Genomic DNA, 21,478 nt, shown 5'->3' with positions numbered 1-21,478 from the left:
ATTAAGTCACAATACAGCTCATGTTGGGGATCATAACACTGTCTGAATGTAACTGTGCAAAAATTGAGCAAAAACTATGTTTAATCGACACAGATGGAGTTAGATAAAAACCGAGAAACAATTCTCGGCTATCCTCACCTCGCCGGTAGCAGAGGAAAGGAGGAAGGAAGGACGTCACGACGCAAATGTAGAACCCGTGCGTAACGTCATCAGGCATCATGGGTCAATCGAAGAACTCGTAAATAATCAGGATATTTTTGCAGTATGCTATACTCATTTTCTGTATAGCTGGATCAAACGTGTAAAACACATTAACTTAAACCCATAGTTTAAAAAAATAAACAAAGGAGTTTCACTTTCTGGCTAATTCCTAAACTTTTGGCCGTGCTGCGTTCATGTGATATTGTACATAACGAATGTACCATGTACGAGAGTTCGTTTTGTTCAACAAACTGAATAAAAATAGGAACTTCAGGTCAGGCAAATATAACTAAAAATCAAGACTATAATATCCAGACTTCGTGTGGTATTATTATTATTATATGTAGTAATAGTAGATGCTGCGGTGGGAGTAGGAGTCTAGTTTTTCTGCACTGTAATTTTGTAATGTGTGCAACCTTTTCTGCTATCACATTTCCTTCTCTTAATTTGTATTTTAATAACAGTAAAACGTGCACGGATTATTGTAGTTTTACAAACGTTAATCCTACAGCATCGTTTCAGCAACAGACCAAAGCAGTCGCTCGCAGAGCCTTGCTGCTAATGACAGCTGCCTGCTGGCTAATGTCATGGCGCTGCTAAAACAAAGTTGTTGTGTTGCTGGTCGTTTCTCCACAAACCATCTATGGCTGAGTTCCGGATGCATCCCACATGTAAGTATTAACACTCGCTGCTCGAATCGTCTGTAACACACTTTGATATTATGGTATTTGTTGTTAATATACTGACAACTACTGTTGTTAAGCCTGGTCACAGGCCTTACAGTAAATGCTAACTGTAGGGCTGTGTGTTTTGTAACTGAACTCTATTTACATGTTATATTAGCTACCCGAATAATTCGGCATGCTCGCTAACATTGTACGAGAGAGTCATTGTTTGAAGCCGTAACACGTGAACTAATCCCGCTTTGCCTCATTTCTAGATGTATAGCAGCAGTCTGACAACTGTGGCCAAATCGACGTCAAACCGTGCTGACGGGAAGAAGGAGCTCCTCAGTGACGACGGGCCTGATCTCCAAGACTTTATTTCAGGGGAACTGTCAGAGAAAAGCAAGTGGGAAGAGTACAGAGGCACTCTAAAAAGACAGAAGGGAGAGAGGTGAGGCAGCTGTCATGACATACAGTGCACCACAGTTTGTGTGTGTATTGGGTTGTGTGGTCATGGCCGATGAGTGTTTATATGAAAGATGCTGTCCATATTATCTAACCTGTTTGGAGATGTGATGCCCTCTAGCTGCTGTCATTTCAGGTTGCGGCTTCCTCCCTGGCTGAAGACAGAAATCCCCATCGGAAAGAACTACAACAGGCTGAAGAACACACTGAGAGATCTCAACCTTCACACAGTAAGTTTTTAGCATTACTTAACATGTTGACTAATTAAAAGCACGAGATGTTACAAATGGAACTGTGGATTATTAATGGCACAGAGGACAGACCCAGCAATCCTGTGTCAGACAGCTCTTTACAGGTGTGTGTGTGTGTTTCTTTCAGGTGTGTGAGGAGGCGAGGTGTCCAAACATTGGAGAATGTTGGGGAGGAGGAGAGTACGCCACAGCTACAGCCACCATCATGGTGAGTCTGCCACTAAGGGGTGCTGTTGTGCGATTTAATTGAATTCCAGTTCTCAAAGAAGGACAATCTGTAGATTCCCTCTGAGCATGCTAATGTCTTCAAAACCTCCTCCTCTATGTTTTGCACAAAACAGTGTCTTTAGACATAGTTTTGGACTATAGGTTGCAGTCTGGTGAATTTTCTGTCTGTTTGTAGCTGATGGGAGACACATGCACCCGTGGGTGTAGGTTCTGCTCAGTAAAGACGGCCCGGAAGCCCCCACCTCTGGACCCAGATGAGCCATACAACACAGCCAAAGCAATCGCTGCCTGGGGGCTGGACTATGTAGTTCTTACCTCAGTTGACAGAGATGGTAAGGTTAAGTAGTTGTTTTCAGTACACTGTTTAGGTTCCAAAAACACATTTTGAGTAAGAATATTCTTGCTTGAAGTTATGAAGTCCTCTGTGTAAACAATAATAAGACAATTTTTCACAAAACACCTGAGAGTACATTTTTTTCTCACAACAAACAAGACAAACTGTGTTATTAATCAAAGTAATGCAGTTTATGTTGACATTGTTTCTGAATTATTCACAAACATACACGAGGGACTCCAATTATGAGAGTACAACCAGATTCTCTAATTGTTATCTAATATTTATCCTGTCCTTTTTTTTCTTTTGCAGATATTGCAGATGGAGGTGCAGAGCACTTTGCTAAGACTGTGTCTACTCTGAAGCAAACGTAAAGACATCAAGTCCTCTCCCTTTTGAATTTTCCTCTTTCTTATGCAAAGTGAATGAATACACATTTTCTCTCGTCCATATAGAAAACCTCAGATTCTGGTCGAATGTCTGACTCCTGATTTTCGCGGTGACCTGGCAGCGGTGGAGAAGATTGCCCTCTCGGGTTTAGACGTATACGCTCACAATGTAGAGACAGTACGCGAGCTGCAAAGGTACTGTAGTATTGTTTTGAATCAATAAATACTAGAAGAACAACAGATGAATGATTAGGGACACACATTCTACTATTGTTTCATACTGTCTATATGCTGGCAGGCAAGTACGTGACCCCAGAGCAAACTTTGATCAGTCTTTAAGTGTTTTGAGGCACGCCAAGAAAGTCAAACCCACTTTGCTCACAAAGACTTCCATCATGCTGGGACTGGGGGAGACTGACCAACAGATAATGGACACTCTCACTGGTGTGTATTATTTGCATTAACACAGACATTGTGTTGTACATCAACAAAATGTCTTTGATTATAATGTGGTTACATTACAGAGCTGCAGGAGGCAAAAGTAGACTGTCTGACTCTGGGACAGTACATGCAGCCCACTAAACGCCACTTAAAGGTAAAAACACGCAACTACAATTATTACACAGTTCACTGGATCTAAAAGAAATACATTCTAAACATAATGACAATGTGTGTTTAGGTGGAGGAATATATCACTCCAGAGAGGTTTGCACACTGGGAGAAAGTTGGGAATGAAATGGGCTTCGTCTACACAGCCAGCGGGCCTCTGGTACGATCCTCCTACAAAGCAGGTGAGCCCATTTGTACCATGAGAACCTCTCGTATGTAACAGCAGCAGTAATCTATAGCATCTAATGCAATATATTCAGATAGAGAGGGTATTAGGCAAGAGTATTCATATTTTTTCTCTCTGTACAGGCGAGTTCTTCCTAAAGAATCTACTGAAGAAGAGAAAAGCAGAAGTCACTATAGCTGAATGAGACGTCTCTGGATACCTGCAACTATAATGGAGATGCTTTAATACCATAATATAAAACTTAAGCTATAGCACAAGATATATTTAATATAACATGTTGTGCCTCTGGTGGGTAGTATTTACATTAACAAAACTCATGTTGACACAGGGACCACTTTGTTAGCCTTTAAGTCCACCTGTGACAGTACAGTATGTGACCCTGCTTAGAAAAAAATACATCTTGGTATGAGCAAAAGCTGTAATTTGCCAACTCTGCCCCCTCGGGGGCCCCTAAATCACCTCCACATCAGCTCTCTGGCCTCCCCTCAATGGACTTCAGGTAAAAAGAGCCTGACCTTTAACAGTGAGCTATTTGCGAGCACTTTGATGCCTGCTGCTTCAGGACTAACGTAATAAAGCGTGAGGTTTCTGATCAAAATCTCATTGTAAAAAAAATGTTAGTATGTCAGAACAACAGATGTTAGTCTCTCGCACACATGTTTGAAATGTACATATATATTTGAGGAATTAAAAGGTCTTCTGTTCACATTTTCTGGTTTTCATTTTTTCAAGATACAAATTAGGGACGTACATCACATTTTATTGCATTGGCCCTTTTGGTAAACAGCCACTGATAGAGAAGAAATATTGATTAACATACAGTAAGATGATTTATAAAAATATTTTTAAAAAAACAGTATAAAATTTTAGCAATTGTAGAACAATACTTGATTATATGCTAAATACTGTAAGAAAGTAGGTTCACACTAATAGTGTTCCATTTAAATAAGACAGGTGAATATGTATTCTTTATGTTACTCAGCATGAAATGTATAAAATCAATGGTTTGTGCATCTGGAATGATTTCAACATTTATTCAGAAACATTCACTAACTTCTTCCTCTCATCCAAACCCTCTGCAGGAGAGCAATTAGTAACACTGTCTGGCCCTTTTGACCATCAGGCATGTACTGACGACCACAGAGAGGTGGGACCTGAATGAAATGTTTCACCAGCAATAAAAAGGTTGAGAGAGGAATATGATGTGTGTGAGGGGGAGAGAACAGTGACTTTTAGACTTTTGCTTTCTTGGTTGGAGGTTCACTGGCAGTGATGCGAGGACACACTGCTGCTGGCGTGTAGGGGATTCGTGTTGCTGTCACCTTCTTACCGATGGTCTCAATCTGCGGAAAACATCAGTTCAACGTTTGTCCTGGTTTCGAACACATTTGATCTTGCATGAGAAGGCTGTGTGTATGTGTGTTTTGTCTCCTTACTTGGAAGCCGATGCTTTGGAGGTGAGGGTGAAGATGGTCCAGCACTCTGCGGCCATCAAATATGAAGGCAGGCTTCAGCATCTTCTTGTAAATCTTCTCATAGTCCAGTTCCTGTAGTAGTATAGGAGGATTATGAGTATAAAATATGTGCGTACAGGTAAATTATTAGAAAATAAAAAACATGTTTGTGACCTTAAACATGTCCCATTCCGTACAGATGACCAAAGCATGGGCACTCTGGCAAGCCTCATATGGGTCTGAAGTTACAGTCACCAGTTCAGACACTAAAAAAACATAACAATGTAACAGTGAATATTTGACCAGCTTATTTATATATACTATATATAGTGATTATAGAGAGACTGCAAAATGTGTTTTTTGAACAACTTTACAATTAAACGTCAAATACCACCAAAACTGCTCTTTAGGCCCTCACATACCTCGTTCTGGGTTGTCCTCTGATATGCTGGGCTGGGAGAGGTCATGAATGATTTGTTCTTTAAGAACTTTGGGGTCATAGATGAACAGCTTGGCTCCTTCATCCATCAGGTACTTGGAAATGTAAATACTGGATGACTCTCTGGATTTATAAAAAACACCACACAGAGTCAACTCTGGTCAGGGTTACAGTTCATCACAGGGAGGTGGCAAGGGTTCATGTGGAGTAAAGTGAAATCAGCATGACTGTGTGTTTTCTATGTACAGAGATTACACCCTGTGCCTTTTAAAGGTGTTGTTGTGGCTTGTATCAAACAGTATCAGGTTTGTGGATGGGGGTTTGGGAAACTAACAAAAAATATCATTGCAATGTATAAAATTACAATTATTACAAGGTTATGAGGTTATGCAAATGAAAAAGACAAACCTGGTGTCACCTGTGTCTTTTTTGAAAGAGAAGCCCAGCAGAGCGATCTTTTTACCAGTCACAGTGTTAAACAGACAGTCAATGATCCTGCAGGCAAACCTCCGTCTCTGGTACTCATTCATGTCTATCACCTGAGGAAAAAAAGGAGAATTAAATAAAAGGTCAATACAGAGATCTAAGCCTTGGAAAAAGTTTAAAATGTGCTGTGAGGATCTCACCTGTTGCCAGTAAGAAGCCACCTCAGGCAGGTTGAGAGCCTCACAGAGATACACCAGGTTCAGCACATCCTTTTGGAAACAGCTCCCACCAAAACCTGGTCACAGAGAAGCAATGAGATGAAAGATGAAATGTGAGTTGAACTGGAATAGAAGTTAAATATCTCATGGGCGTGTCTCTTACCGACACTGGCCTTGAGGAACTTGCTGCCTATCCTCTGGTCCATACCGATCGCCTTGGCTACCTCCTCTACATCAGCTCCAGTGGCCTCACACAGAGCACTGATGCTGTTGATGCTGCTTATTCGCTGTGCCAGGAATGCATTTGCTGCCTGCACACGTAAGTAATTAATCATGGCATTAATTTTGTGACAATTGTTTTAGTCAATTAGACACTCATCTGGTTTTCTTGGCTATACACAACAGAAAATGTTTTATTTTTTTAGACACCATCTTTGTAAAATATGACATGTATGTTCCCAGTGTTTCTACGGTTTTATGTGCCATTAACTTGAGTGATTGAGGAAAATAACTAGCATGCTAATCCACAGCAACAGTAATTTGAATACCTCTAGATTTTTATATTCCTGTGGGTCTGATAAAACTAAATATTTTGATTCAATATTCATGTCATGAAATATTTTTTGGGCTAGAAAAACTGATGGACATTTTCCAATAAAACTGACAATCAGTCAATTAACAAAAATGAATTACCGCAACTACACTCACCAGTTTGGACAGCTCAGATGACCATGTGTTGGTGGTGATGATTCGTGTTTTAGGAACCCAGTGTTCATAGACAGCACACAGAGCTCTGATTGCCCTCTGACCTTCAGCTGTCTCATCTCCACCAATCAGGACACGGTCGGGCTCCTTCAGGTCCCGCACTGCTGTTCCCTCTGCGAGGAACTCTGGGTTGGACAGCACCTAAAACAAGGCCACAACAACTTTAGAAATAAGGAGAACAAGAGACACAAGAGACGCCTGTACATGTGACAACACATACTTGTAGGTTTAGGCTGGGTTTGGTGTTGGCGTCAAATATCCGTCTGATGCTCTCAGCGGCTCGTACAGGGACTGTGCTCTTCTCTGTGACAATCTTGTAGCCATCAGACACTTCTACAATTCTCCGGGCGCATGCCTCAATGAACTTCAGGTCAGCAGCGCGACCCTTCCCCATCCCGTAGGTCTTAGTTGGGGTGTTCACCTATGGAAGTGGTGGTGGTGCTACCATGATTTATAAGAAAAACAGCAAAAAAAAACTGTGTGTGCTTGGTGAGAAACGATAACTCACTGAAATAAAGACGAGGTCGGCATCCCTGATAGCAGAGTCTATATCCGTAGAAAAAAACAGATTTCTCCCTCTGCATGATTCAACCACTTCTTTCAGTCCAGGCTGAAATGGGAGGAAATGGGAGGAAATGGTGGACTGCGTCAGTGAATGCGTATTTAAAAACACGGCACCAATGTAACACAAGCCCACAGAGAGCAGTCATGCACTAGTCATGATGATGTAATACAGTGGTTGTGTTGACGTGGAAACGTTGCACAACACTCTGGAACAAATTATTGTTTCATTTAGCCCATGACATGAGTAATATTTTATAAAAACAATGGCTGAAACAGTTGCCTAGCTACAATCACTTCTTCAGTAACACTCTTATTAAAATGAATGAAACTGACAACCCTGTCAAGATATCAAGGTTGAGATAAGAATGTAGGTGAAAACACAGCATATCAGTCACTTTGACCTACAGCTCAGTGATAATATTTTACTGGAATGGTGTAGTATTATATATTATCCTCATAATATCTGAGCTTTTTGGGTAACAACAGTACTGATGTGTCACCTCATAAATGGGCAGAGTGTCTGAGTTCCAGGCTTTAATTCGAGACTCATTCACATCCACAACGGTCACTGTGATCTCTGGACACATCTGGGCGATCACGCTGCATGTTGGGCCACCCACATACCCAGCACCGATACAACAGATCCTCTTTATCTGAAACATCTGGAGAAATACATACAAGACGACACAACAGATATTAACATGAGGCGTGGTATACTTTTTGCAGAGAGAAGCAGAAATAAAAATGCAACCCACTCATATGTCCTATCAATAGTAATGAACCAGAAATACATATTTAGATTAACAGAGAATTACAAAAACCTGTAATGATTACTGTGCTGTCTGTGGTTTGTAACTCTTTTTAAAGCAGGCAGAACTTATTAAGAAGTTTGTTCAGAACCAGTCTCCATCTTTCTGATCAAATCTTTACATGACACCAGCCGCACCGTTACAGCCTGGCTGAGTATAAAGAGCCTTTTATTACAGCTCAGCCACGTCTGGCAGAGATGAAAAATGAGCTCTTTATCCAAGATACCTTCTAGTTGGTTCAGCCTAGCTGCGCCACGATGAAATGTCAGTATTGGTAGGGTAACACTGCACATTAGCAGCACTACAATTAATCTACTTTTCGTTCTGTTGTATTACAACAACTCAACACCCAGAGAATGAATGGGCGTTTATGCTGGTAGCTAGCTTAGCACCCGTTAGCTAAAGTTACGTTACCTTTGCCAGCTCGACAGACTGGGAACTTCAGGAATGCGCAGATTAGGTTTAGCTCCTTCGTTAGATGTGTCTTCACGAAACCGGTGTCAGTTCCGCTGTCTCCGTTACGTTCAAAAAATACAACTGTGTTCAGTCAACCCCGCTGTAACGTAACCACCAGTGCTGCTGGACAGACAGACTCACACTCTGTGTGACTGTGAGTTTCGCTAGTAACTTTATCAGGCAGTACCTTGACCTAAACTGAGGCACTTGTGTTCACTTAGCACGGTCTTCATGACACCAAGCGCACACACGCACTTCCGGCGTCAGAGTTTCAAAGTAAAAGCACCGGTTTCATTCATTGGTTTAACTGTAAGTGCCTAGTCCACTTATTATAATCCTATACAATACATTTGAATTATTGTTGACCCACAATTCTGTCCCCACATCACCATTAACATAATGTAAACATTTTGATATTTAATCTGATTTGAAGAGTTGTGTATTCCACCGTATTTACATTTTAATCAATCTTTAAAGTGTCCTTCCACAAGTGTCCTGCTACAGGACTTGATTAAAAAAAAGGAACAAGTTTGGTGTGAGTAAATTAGAATCTAGAATCACTGCTCTGGATCATACCACACCCCAACTCGGAATTCTGACCCTCCACTTTAACATATTGGGCTGACCTCAACCACTTTCTGTAGGCAACCCAGCAACCAGGCACTTGTCAGTGTATTCCATCCCAGAGACTGTCCCCTATTTTTTTATTTACAAAGGTCTTCTGGGTCTTCACCCTTAACCTCACTTTTACGGGGACCCTGCCTGGAGCCTTTAGTTTCATCATAGTTGTCATCATAGCTCTGAAAATTATTAGAGCACACCAGCATTCTAGAGGTTGAGGTGGTCCATGCATCTGATAAGAGTATGTACTAGGAGCCTCTAAAGAGGCCTACCAGGCATGCAGCTGGGGGCTGGGGGACTCCCTGGAGGGATGATATCTCTCAGCTAGGTTTGGAACAGCTGGAGATCTCTTGGAATTTGCTAGAAACAGGGAAACTAGACATCTCTGCCTTCTCTGTTGCTAACCAGTTTGGAGAGTGGATAGATTAAAATTAGGGAGGCTCTCTGTTCTGAACTTTGAAAAGCTGATAGATGATGCTTGACATAGTGTGCAGACACTACATGCTACATTTCACAAGGACAAAGCATCAAGGCTCTGTAGCACCCTTGGTGTCTTTAAAAGCACATGTCCATATTTCAGTAAAACAGGCCTGCATGACTCAAAACACCACGGGCCCTTTATTGGATAATTGAAGAACAGACAAGGCAATAAACAACTGGCTTTACAGCTCATTCATTTGGATAATTAGGTTTCACTGTATTTAAACAATAAAAGCTTCTCCCTGCGTAAACCTGTTTGAAGTGTCACTGCTTGCCCTAACAAGAGAATGGGAAGTATCTGCTAGAGGATAGATGGATAATTTAGTAATAAGAAGGACTTCTCTGCTGTATGTTATGGTGCATGTGAGGTTGTATTTCCAGTATAGACTGGAAACAGTTTGTTACTGATATGTTTGTTGTTCTTTTATAAATATTAGAGCTTTGTGCAAAAGGGAAAATAACTTATTTTGAACACACAGAGCCTAGTGGCTGTTAGACTGCTTTAAGGACTTTGTTTAGGTTAAGACTGTTCTGTGTTTCTACACCACTCCCTCCATCTACATAAGTAGAGACTGAGACTCCATCTCTGTGTCCTCCTTATTCATGTTAGGAATTGTTGCATTAACTTGTGTTCTGGCCGACACCTTGTCATGAATAAGTGACAACCCCCCAAACCAGTGACACATTGGAGCAGTACCTCCATTACACACATTATCACTGCCAGAGCAGTATGGCTCTGCAGCTGACTACAGGCAGGTTTGGTGGAGCTGGTTTATCAATGCGTCATTAAGCTGCCTCAGTCTGCTGAAACAACAGAACCACTGACCTATACAGAGGTTTGGACTGCTTTCTTTATTAACTACATAAGTAAAGAGACTGAGCAGCACCGTTACTTATTAAACTCTATACCTGTACTTTTACATTTTCAAGACGACAAACCACTTAAGGGTCATTCCGTGTGAAATCATCCAGCTTCCGGCACATTAGCCGGATGAGCCGCTCAGATATTTATCAAAAAATTCAATTCATTCAAAAAAATAAGTGAAATTTTAAAGGGCTGTATTTTGCAAATGGTTACACTTACATACTTACAATTCTGCATTTCCCCATAATATTCATGTACATCAGTGAATTTTTTGAAAAATATCTAAAGGGGATCATCCGGCAGCCCTGGATGATTTCAAATGGAATGACCCTTAGTACAAAAAAGTTTGACTAATACTTCTCCTTTTTTCTGTACTTTTACTCAAGTATGGGTCTCTGGTACTTTTTTACATCTCTGCTGGTCACTGTGTAGCTATAAATATTATAAGATTAAGATTAGGAAACCCTTTGTCCCAATGGGGAAAATGTGAAGGCAACAAATAACCTGCAAATAAAGCCCTTAGCACAAATCCATTTAGGAAGACTCTGCTCCTTATCAGTGATTAAAGCATGCCATTCACCAATCTTCTATCTGGATCCCCAATATCTAACGCTCCACCCTTCTCTCCCTCTCTTTAACTTCCCACTCTGGCCAGGTGATTAATAGAGAACACCTCCCTCGCCAATCAGCTGTCGGTCTGTCCCTCACCTACCCGGCTTAGCAGAAAAATTAAAAGTCATTCGTCTCTCCTCCAGCTCCCCTTCACATCGACTCTGGCAACCCTCCTCCACCCCAGGCACCGCCAGATTCATGTCAGTTAAAGGCCTCCTCTCTCCTGCTCTCCAGCCTTTTCCACCACCACCAGGTCTAGACCCAAGGGGACATCTGATTCAAAGGGCCTCTCCTCCTGCTCCTTCCCCCGTTGGATGTGGTCATCACATGGGGGCTAAAAAGCCAAAGCACATTCCAATTCTTTGTGTCACAATAAATTCACTCCCATTCAGGCACCCGAGTCTCTCCTTATTTATGTGCATTCAGTGTGAATTTATAAGCCTGTGCTCCTCTACTTTTAACCTACAGAAAAAAATATCAGAAAACATCACAAATATGTGGTGATAGAACTTGTTATTATTACACATTGTGAATCACCATATTAATATAAAACAGGTATTTGTATGTTCCAACAAACATACTGCAGCATTTTCCTAGAAAAAATAAAAATAGAAACATGTCAACTGTCAACTATTAAAAAAATGTAGCATAAATATAAAACTGACAAACTGCCACACTGTGAGTTAAACCTAAAAGGAACAGAGCACCAGATGATCTGAGGGCATTCTGATGGTATGCTCATTTCAGACGTCATTTCCTGTACGGTATGGTTTTATTAGGAGGGCTCCATGGTGGAGGTGGACTGTCCCCGAGTATCGCTTGTATCCGCCTTTCTTCTTTCTGTCTCTTCTGCTCTAGATCTTTTCTCATCTGATGCAAAAAGAAAATCATTAAAGTCATTAAAATATACAAACTCTTCTTCACACAGAGAATAATTGTGCTTTTTGTTTCAGCTCTACACACTGTTGTAGGTGCTCAAGACAGATTTAATCACTCTACTTACAGTACAGCTTAGCACTAGTATGTAAGTATGTATGTAAGTCTGTAAGTATGTTTGAGCTTTCATTTACTTTTTATTTGACTTTTCTGTCAAATATAAGATTCAATAACCAAACTTTAAAGCTTCAAATGAGTGCTTGAGACACAGTGCTTTGTGAAAGTATCTGGATGTGTGAGCTTCATTTCTGTATTAGGAACCTGGTTAAAGTAGGGTAAGTAGTTTGTATCTTATCTCTCCAAATGACTTGAATTCATTCTTGGTTATCACATATAAGAAATTATAATTCAACCAACCCCTTTATACCCATGAAGACTTTAAAAAAATAAACCTCAAAAAATTGTGTTTTTTTTTCACCAAAAAGTGACTGTGGTCCCCTTAGTGAGCCCAGGGGCTTATTTCTGCTTCAAAAGGACTTGGTTTCATTCTTGTCTGTGATATTTAACAGATTATCATCCAAGCATTTATACCTGTGACAAATTGAGTCAATACGCCTCATAAACGGCATTTTCCACCTGCCAAAAAGTGATTAGGGCCTCTACAGGAGGAACTCACCAGCCAGTTTTCATACATCTCTAAAGCCATTTTATCTCTTTCTTCCTTCATGTACTGATCTTCCTCGTCTTTATTTTTGAGTAGTTTGCACTCCATTGTGTGTTTTTCATGGAGAACATCTTTCTTCTTTTCACACCTTAAATGATTAAGAGAAAATTGGCAAATTCAGGTTACTGTTCCTATGCAGCCGATGGCCTTATTTTAGTCATGACATTTTCACCACCTAAACACAGTACTCACCAGTCTGAGAAAGCAGATCTGCTGTCCCTCTTTCTTTCTTCATCCTGTTCTTGTTTTTTCAGCCTCTGTCTATTTTCAGCCTCTTTCTGTTTTCTGTACTTTTCCTTGAGCAAATGATCATGCCCTTCTTTCCACTTTTCAAATTCCTTTAATTGTTGTTAAAATATTGATTAACATTACACAATGATGCTCACCAAATAACAATAAGTAAGCTCATTATTTACCTTTTTTGCAGACAGTCTTTTCTCCTCTTTCTCTTCGGTCACTCTTTGCTCTTTTCTAATCGTATCTTGTTGTTGTTTGGCTTTCGCTCTGAGACTTTCTACCTTTTTTTCTTTCCAGGCTTCATAAGATGCAATAGCAGCTTCCTTTTTAGCCTCTTCTTCCTGTTTAGAAAAAAAAACAATGTCTGCTTAGTGCACTCTTCATTTCTTTGTAGTTCATTTCTACAGACAGGATTATTCACCTTTTTCTTATTTTCTTTCAAGATGTCCTCTTTCTTCTTTAGTTTCAGATTCTCTCTTGACTTTTCCTTTTTCTTTTTCAGCCATTCCTGGTAAAGGATAACAGGGTGTTTTACACACTAAAAATGCATAACAGGTACAATGATGATGATGATGGCCTTTACTGAGATAAATAATCAGTATAAAAAGACACACAATGACACGATGCCATGTCTGCCTTCCAAGGACAAAATGCGATGTCTACTTTTATCTCCTTATGGACGGAGGACAAAGCAAGTTGTGATATTTTAAATGTTTACTTTGAGAAGCAAGAACTGATTTTGTGTTCTCAGAAGTCCGAGCTGTCCTTCTGCTGGTTGGTTTGAGCCACTTCAGGTTTTCTTCTCATTTACAGAGCCAGATCAGTTTATGAACACCAGCACCCAACTTGGCATCAGCTATGTGGAGCAGTGACACAATAGTTCAGCTATGACCCTGGTTAATTATGACCCTCAAAGTACAACAAATGGGAGTTTTTAAATACAAACAGCAGAGGCAGTATATGGCAGAAGAAAAATTTCTGTCATGCATCAGATGGAACTGCTAGAGCTCCAAAATAAACTCATTGTGCACAAAAGACAAAGGTTACATTGTTCATCTTGCCGATAAATGTGGACTCTGGTACTTTTTATTGACATATCTCTGCCCTGCACTTTGCTACCATCTGAAGAAAGCTTTATTCTCCATCTCTGACATCACTCAATAACAAACTGACCTGGTAGATGGCAGCTCTGAGTGAATCTCCTGCTTGCGGCTGAGACTCTTCTAGCGACACTTTACGATCCAGAACTTTGAGAGTCCCCAGATACTTTGATTCCACTTTCCTGGAACATGCACTCTGAGGCCTCTGGGGTGTCTTGGAGAGAGAACTGGAAGTCCTAAATGACCATAAAACAAAGTGATGGTTAAGTCATAGATTAAGTTATGGTTATGCATCAAGGTTTGTGAATGTAGCTTTATTATTGACCTGGTATCTGTTGATTTTTCAGGAGCATGGGAGAGTTGATCTGAGTGATCTACTGAGTGTTCCTAAAAGAAAACAAACACATGTAGTAGAAATACTCAGACTAAGAGGTGAGTTATATTTAATGTGACACAGTCAAGCGCCTTACATTAAATTCTTCAAATGAGGTTGAGTAGTTTTTCTCCTGGTCTTTGCTGTTATCAGAAATAATGCCATCTAGAACAATAAATCAGAATTCATGAGGAGTAACCACTTAGAGATACAGTTTAAAAATAGTCATCATGCTAGTGAACATGCCGATCAATACCTCTGGATCCAGAGTCAACTGTGGGTGTGGTGACAAGCTCGGACAGTTCACTTTTATTTGAAGAGGATTTGCTGATGCTACATGAAGCTGCGAGATCTGTGTCAGTCCACTACGACGAAAACAACAGAGCAAACATTACTTGGAATATAAACAATAAAACAACGAGACACCCACATGGACTGCAGCCACTCACAGCAATATGACTGGAAGTATCAGCTGAAAGGGGCGCTGATGCAGAAGAGGTCTGGGGCCTGCTGACATCCTGGACTTCATCCTCTTCAGCTGGCCTCTTCTCTATATTATGTAAACTCAATCCAAGGATCCTTTGCCGTGGTTTGGGTTTAGGTGGCTCTGTGGCACCACCTTAAGAATAACAGGTAGAAAGTTGAATGTAAAATTGTCAGTGATTGAAAGGTTTAAGACATTCTTATCGGATCATAAAGGACTGAACAGACCTTCTGCGGTGGTGTCATTGAGATCAGTTGCTGGTAAATGTGGAGTCTGGGAACTTTCCACAACATCAGAGCTGCCCTTGTCCTCTGGACCTGGAGTGTCCCCCACACTGCTGTCAGACGGTAAGGGCAAAGGCATATCCAGTAGAGTATCATCTGATGTTTGGTAGGACAGACTTGAGTTCTCTCTTGTACGCTCTGCACTACTAACTCTAAAGTGTTCATTATTTTCACTGACATTTGTGGTGTTTTGTGAGGTGAAAGAGTCATTAGTTGAGCTTCCAGCAATGGGGGAGCCCGCCAACACATTTTTGTGCGACTCTGATGCTGTTGTGCCATTTGAGTTTGAACTACTCTGTTGGGTTTTCAGGAATGAGACTCTTTTTGTCCTACCGGTACTTTGTTTGCCTTCATCATCTGAAAGCTCAAAGTCATTGATCTTGGCTTTACTCTTCCCAGCCTTGAATGCGTCTGTCCTCTGTTTTCTTGATTTGAGGAGTTCATTTAAAAAATCTGAAATATAGAAAGATGTGTCAATATGACAACAATTATATATATCCATCAAATTATCTAATAGTGTGTGGAAACTATATTTTTCTGGAGTTCATGCATCTAAAGAAGTCTTAGTTATTTACACTCTTCAGTCTTACCGTCTTCATCGTCATCAAAGTCGTTATAGTACGAGTAGCGGTCTGTTTTTTCCTTGCTTGCTCTGGCAGAGACAGCAGCCTTAAGTTCGTCCTACAAGGACACAATCTCAGATGTTTACTTTATTACAAACTACTTCTTAGTTGCGATAATATTCAAGCTGCGTAGATGAAGCTTTTTACCTGAAATGTTGTTCTTTTCGATGTTTTGGGGCTTTTCGTGTAAGCCAGTGTCCTAAACTCCTGACTTGTCATCCCGAAGAGTGTAAACAGGCTCCTCTGCGATTACCGTACTGATATTAGCATGCCAGCTATTGCTTGCCAAGCTAGTTAGCCTCAACGCTTCGTATGCTGCTAATATTAGCTAAATTACGACCGTGCAGACTTTGATTGTTGACCGTATATATGCCCAACAGATAGTTATTAATGGTACAAACTAAAGCTACGCTAACATCTAGCTACTGTGAGCTAACGGAGTTGTTGATGGTAACCCAGGGAAACGTGTTGAGTTCCGGTTTAACATTGCGCATGCTCAGAAGATGACCTCGAATCTCTAGGTTGTTATACAAAGCGGAAACCTCCAGGGCTGAGAAACGAAGAAGGGGTTTAAAGTACAATTGGCCGGTGTTGTGCCAAAAAAGTGGTCGTCTGTCAAAAACTGATTTCCATCGCGGGAGCGCGTACGGCGCTGCATCGCTGAGTGTCTGTAGCTTGAGCTACAGCTGTTTGGTCCCATCCACATTCTCTTAAGTCCATTTTCTACGGTTATAGCAGAAGAATTACTTTGTGAAAGTTTGTGAAACGGAAATGGTCACAAGTCCAGGAAAGGTTACAGTTTGTCATGCTCGTAGCCTTTTGTTTGTAGGATTTCTGAGGCTGCTGCGTCTAGTAAAATGTTTCTATTTTGCCGCAATGCCGCATGTGGTAATGAATAAAGGGGGGAAATGTATTGTTCTTATTTTCCTCAATTTAAATACATGCTGTGGTGCCAAATGTCCTTGTGTGGCTCAATAAATCGTCTTCTCTACAGCTGTGAGTTTCAACCTACATTATGAACTCAACAGCCTGGCAATAGCAGCTGACTTTACAATAAAACAAGCGCAATTGGCTAAAAAAGTCCATACACTAAAAAGCATCATGAAAAAGCAATGAATGTACAGTAATAAAACTAAAAAGTAACCTGAGCAGCAATCATATCATCAGGCTAAACCTCAAATGTTGATGTAAACCAGCTGCTGATACTACGCAAAAATTAGCTGTCCTCCGCCCTCTTTTTCTAAATATCGTCACTTCTACCTACAAAATGTCAAGATGGTGACCACTAAGCAAAGCAATCAGGCTTCAAAACAGTTCACATACTGATGGGTGAAGTCCCAGTGGCTATCTCCATCTTTCATATACAGTCTATGGTTTTGTTACAGGACAAAAATTACGTTATGTTTTGAATGGACAAAATACATAGCCAAGCAATAAAATGAAGTCATTTTATTTTTTGTTTTGTTGTAGGAAAAGTGCATAGTTGAAGCCCTTTTACTCTTAGACAGTAACAGTGTGATACCAAATACTCCACTTGTCATTTCAATGATCCAGTATGGCTTCCACCCTTCATTACATACATTAACCATTGTTTACCCCAAATCTGTGGGGAAAAAAATCTGTTGATATGGAAATGAAGAATAGCCAATTTAACAAATCAAAAAGTTTAACAATATTTTCTCAATTCTTTCCATGTGTTTGGGGTTCAATACTCAATAATCTGAGATTGGATACTCACTTTAATAACCATGCTCAATACAGAGGTCCGTAAAATAGTCAAACACCAGATAAACAGGAGATACACATCCTTTAACAAAGCCTAGCAGCAGACATATAAAAATATTGTTCCAGTTTGCCTACAAAAAAACTGTTGATTCTTCATTGTGAGTTTCAGATGTTTCATGATTCTGCTGTATGGTGGAAAAAAGGTCTATTTGTTTATGTGAATCAGTAAAAACGTAAAGTAACATGATTTATCATTAAACAATGTCACCAATAAAACATAAAACACATCTACTGCAAACTCGTATTTCTGCTTTTTAAATTTCAAAACTATTCATATTGGCACTGTTTATACACAGCATCCCTTCAATCCTCATTCACCATGTGATATGCTTTGAAACTTTGGACTCCTCAGACAAATATGATTAAAATATGATTTTTCTGGTGCTAACGTGTCAAATATTACTATTCTGTAATTTTGTTTTTACTGTCTGAGCTTTTAAAGTAACTTGCACATCTCGGCTGAGGTGGAAACTTCTCTCTGCTGTGTGTATTTTACTTTTTGTTCTAAGTGAACTTATCTTTTCCCTCAGTACCCCAACAAACTGCTTTCTTAAGGGACAGACATGTTTGAAATACAGTTAACATGTAAGACCTGGCTATTTGCTGGCACAGGCCTGAATGTAAACAAGAATTCACTGTATTAAAACATGCATGTTACTGTAAATGAAATTCTGAAAATAAAAGTATAGTACTAAATTCTGCTGGTTTAAATATGACATCATTACTGGCACTGTTTATACTTGTAATTTCAAAGAGGAAAGAGTGGAATGTTTCTGAAGAATCCACAAACCTTCATTACTTAGCAAGCACCAAAACTACAATGTAACTGGCCAACAGGGGATTCTGTTACTCTGACCATATGACATACCGGTATTCCTTTTTTTCTTTAAGTGGGAGTTTCTCAGTGCCACAGCTGGGACCAGGAAATTCCAAACAAAACTCACACCTTCAATTAAGACCTAGCGGGGTATCACAGACAGCCCAGCTGACTCCTGTATCAATATGCCAATGCTATCCAACATATGCAAAGCCAGATGTGTCTTACAGTAATTAGGAGTGGATGTAGTTATATTCAGCTGTGGCATTATTCCACTCTATGTCTTATTTACTTTCCCATCATCAGTCACTATGCGATATTGTTTATGTATCAATATAATATTTTATCCATCTGACCTCATTGATCCAGTATTGGTTACTAGTTAAGCCTTGCCAATTCAAAGACAGTTACGCAGTGGCGTAAAAGGAGGAAAAAAGAGATATGTAAATGAAGGCTGACAAGGAGATGGCGCTATCCTGGTTACTGTGCAGCTTCAATCAAAACCGGCAGAGGACGGCTGGCAGTCCGAGTCCTCTGCTAGTCGACAGGTGGTGCTGGGGGCTCTCTTCCATCTCTCTGCTAACCAAAACAGTATAATTAAACAGAGAAAACAAGATTAACTTTTAGGTAACTTAGTGGAAGGCAGAGGAGTAACTTTTAACGATGGAAATGTCCTTGTTATGTAAAATGAGTATGATGAGTACTGACATTGTGTGGGCCAGTGGATTTGCCTGCAGGACGGGCACCCCTTAGACTGGATGGGCGCAGCAGAAATAGGACCAGAGCCACCACCACCCATCCCATCAGAACCATAGGGAGGGTCAGGTCACCTCCTCCACCTACTGATCCACTGGGACCCGGCACTAAAACACAAACAATTCACACAAGTAACCTGATAATTCGAGTATGTTTCAATGCATTTTCACCACTCCTACTAAATTTAAATGTGATCTACACGGAGAAGTGACCATACATACATTCCTGGGGGCATTCTATGTCTGTGCAGTATGACTGAGATTGCCTGAGCTGAAAGAAAATTACAAAAAGGAAGAAATGTCAAAATCATTTTTTGTTCAACACCGCCCTCATCTGGAAACAGAAAAAGCGCACATCAATAAACTGCCAGATTTCCTGAAATACCTTATGAAATTCTGACTGACAAATACAGGTAACACCCTCTAATACTGTAACCAAATCAGAAGGAGGTGGCTTTAAGCTCTCAGCCAACTACAACCTGCCATGCAAGATACATCTGAACACAAAGAACAAATCAGGTTAACTGGATACAAATGACCGTATCTTTAATAGCAACAAGTTTGACAGAACACTTCACACTGAGGACAGAGTGTACTTTACACACACACTTTACAGCACACACATCTTTGCAAAGTAAAACTGATAGGATTACAAGATAAACAATGACCAGGAACCAGGATGTGGTGGCTCAGTGTCACTCGGCACCTTTTTATTTTCTTCTTCCCTTTGCTAAAGACTTTCAGTTACTCAAGAGTTGCACAGCTGGGGATATTTCACTTCACGGTGCATACTTGAAATACTTTAGCCTGTCATTACTTCACAGTAAAAAATGACACGTACATTTCAAGTGCCTTCGAAAGTCTGTGCGCTCTGTTGCTTACCAGGTTGATGAGGCGCCTCATAGCATACTCCTGGGTGCAGATGCACTCACAAGGGTCAAAGCCTCCCTCTGCCATTCCACACTAGACAGTATCCACCTTGGAACAGAAGTGCTGTATGTAACTAGGACAAACATGAACAAGAGAGAAACCTAATGCTGCACTATTGTTCCACAGAAGACAGACTGGGGCAGAGACTGCTCAGATAAGGGAGCCATCACACTCTTGCTGCTTGTTAGCACTGACAACTTGAGATTTTGATGTGTGTGAAAAAACATCATTCTACAAATAATAAAGCAACATATGTTCTTTTTTGTGACTACATTCAAGATAATTACCAACACTGCATATTTTATAATATGTATACATAGAACTTTTTTTAATTTTTTGTATTCATGACTGACTTTATGACATACACTTAACAACAAAACAAATGCTAGCTACAACCCTGCAACCCTTAAAGTCAACAAATAAATTCAAAGAAAACTGGGTTATGGGCCTTTCGGTGTCTAATAATTTTACGTGTTGTGTTTGTTACCATCACTTTGCATAAATGGTACAAGTTTGCAGGCGTCTCTGTTGTGTTCTCTGCCACATTTACAGCCATGACAGTCGACTAAATAACACCAACACCTATTTGTATAAAGCTATTCAACAGCACCACATACAGTCAAATCAAACCCTTTCTATAATATAATCGCTGTGGAGCCAGGATTCATTACAGGGCTGTTGTTTTTACCCTGCATGTTCGGTTTAGGATCAAATACGTTGTTGCCGTGGGTGCACGAACAAACAAACGACGTAGCCCTTATATGTTGACCAAGTAGGAAAACAATACATTAATGCCAGCATCACCGCTAACTCTTAATCAACACTGGAGATTATAGTAACGATAAATTCTGCTTTCTTTAGCTTAACTAGCTTCTTGCTAATGTAGCCTATCAAACCAGATTAGAAGACTCGCGGCAATGTCTTTGTTGTTGGATTGTTGATGACTGAGGACAGATATAAGAGCAAACAGCATCGAAACACGACTTACTTGAGCTTTCAGATGTTTAAGAAAATGTTCCAGTCTTTAAAAGGCCTCGTCTGCGCCCCAGTTCTCCTCAAGAACCATTAAACTGCAGACATGTCAACCAACCCTCTGTTTTGTATATTACACGTGAACCAACCAGCTATTATTCACAACACACATCCGGGATATCCAGGGAGAGGCTAGAACCGAACGACAGCCACGGGTCAGAGTAAACCTCTCTTATTGGTCCAAGAGTTTGAAGGGCAGGCATTCGAGCCAATCGCAGTAAGTAACGATGATATCCGCCTGGATTGTAAACAAACAGTCCAGGGGCCTAACATACAGAGATTGATTTTACCTCAGTGCAGCTGTATAAACAAATATTTGATGGTATAATGGCTTGAATACATTTAAATGTATGAACATAATACTGTGCATTCGATTTTAGCTTAATATCAGATTTTACTCACAACATTTCAAATGGAAAT

At 40.3% G+C, this 21,478-nt stretch overlaps 4 protein-coding genes across 6 annotated transcripts; 1 reads left to right on the top strand and 3 right to left on the bottom strand.

Moving 5' to 3' along the window:
- The first annotated feature begins 714 nt into the window (after positions 1-714).
- lias (lipoic acid synthetase) lies at positions 715-4,037 on the top strand. Its single transcript, XM_028400612.1, has 11 exons — positions 715-872; positions 1,142-1,317; positions 1,468-1,561; positions 1,710-1,790; positions 1,986-2,142; positions 2,457-2,514; positions 2,600-2,728; positions 2,832-2,977; positions 3,058-3,128; positions 3,213-3,324; positions 3,452-4,037. The coding sequence occupies exons 1-11, from the start codon at positions 789-791 to the stop codon at positions 3,511-3,513; spliced, it is 1,170 nt and encodes a 389-aa protein (XP_028256413.1). The 5' UTR covers positions 715-788; the 3' UTR covers positions 3,514-4,037.
- Positions 4,038-4,068: 31 nt separating this feature from the next.
- On the bottom strand, positions 4,069-8,696 carry ugdh (UDP-glucose 6-dehydrogenase). Its single transcript, XM_028400600.1, has 12 exons — positions 8,419-8,696; positions 7,696-7,857; positions 7,140-7,241; positions 6,852-7,052; positions 6,575-6,772; positions 6,030-6,177; positions 5,849-5,943; positions 5,631-5,761; positions 5,206-5,345; positions 4,958-5,049; positions 4,766-4,876; positions 4,069-4,672 (listed from the first exon to the last, which is right to left on the bottom strand). The coding sequence occupies exons 2-12, from the start codon at positions 7,855-7,857 to the stop codon at positions 4,562-4,564; spliced, it is 1,491 nt and encodes a 496-aa protein (XP_028256401.1). The 5' UTR covers positions 8,419-8,696; the 3' UTR covers positions 4,069-4,561.
- Positions 8,697-11,534: 2,838 nt separating this feature from the next.
- map9 (microtubule-associated protein 9) lies at positions 11,535-16,212 on the bottom strand. Its single transcript, XM_028407945.1, has 13 exons — positions 15,887-16,212; positions 15,707-15,797; positions 15,060-15,569; positions 14,798-14,967; positions 14,605-14,713; positions 14,446-14,513; positions 14,301-14,362; positions 14,049-14,211; positions 13,297-13,383; positions 13,055-13,216; positions 12,831-12,976; positions 12,591-12,726; positions 11,535-11,908 (listed from the first exon to the last, which is right to left on the bottom strand). The coding sequence occupies exons 1-13, from the start codon at positions 15,956-15,958 to the stop codon at positions 11,789-11,791; spliced, it is 1,896 nt and encodes a 631-aa protein (XP_028263746.1). The 5' UTR covers positions 15,959-16,212; the 3' UTR covers positions 11,535-11,788.
- A 1,253-nt stretch (positions 16,213-17,465) lies between these two features.
- Positions 17,466-21,174, bottom strand: smim14 (small integral membrane protein 14). Of its 3 annotated transcripts, none has more exons than XM_028405054.1 (5): positions 21,015-21,174; positions 19,979-20,099; positions 19,319-19,367; positions 19,050-19,204; positions 17,466-18,920 (listed from the first exon to the last, which is right to left on the bottom strand). In XM_028405054.1, exons 2-5 carry the CDS (start codon positions 20,051-20,053, stop codon positions 18,879-18,881), a joined length of 321 nt encoding a protein of 106 aa, XP_028260855.1. In that variant the 5' UTR covers positions 20,054-20,099; positions 21,015-21,174; the 3' UTR covers positions 17,466-18,878. The 3 variants fall into 3 exon arrangements, with proteins under 3 accessions (XP_028260855.1, XP_028260853.1, XP_028260861.1); XM_028405052.1 differs by having other exon boundaries at positions 19,979-20,074; positions 21,015-21,170; XM_028405060.1 differs by having other exon boundaries at positions 17,466-18,917; positions 19,979-20,074; positions 21,015-21,170.
- Positions 21,175-21,478: the final 304 nt, after the last annotated feature.

Source organism: Parambassis ranga, chromosome 1, assembly GCF_900634625.1.
Source record: "Parambassis ranga chromosome 1, fParRan2.1, whole genome shotgun sequence".
NCBI lineage: Eukaryota > Metazoa > Chordata > Actinopteri > Ambassidae > Parambassis > Parambassis ranga.
This window is presented reverse-complemented; position numbering and strand designations above follow the sequence as displayed.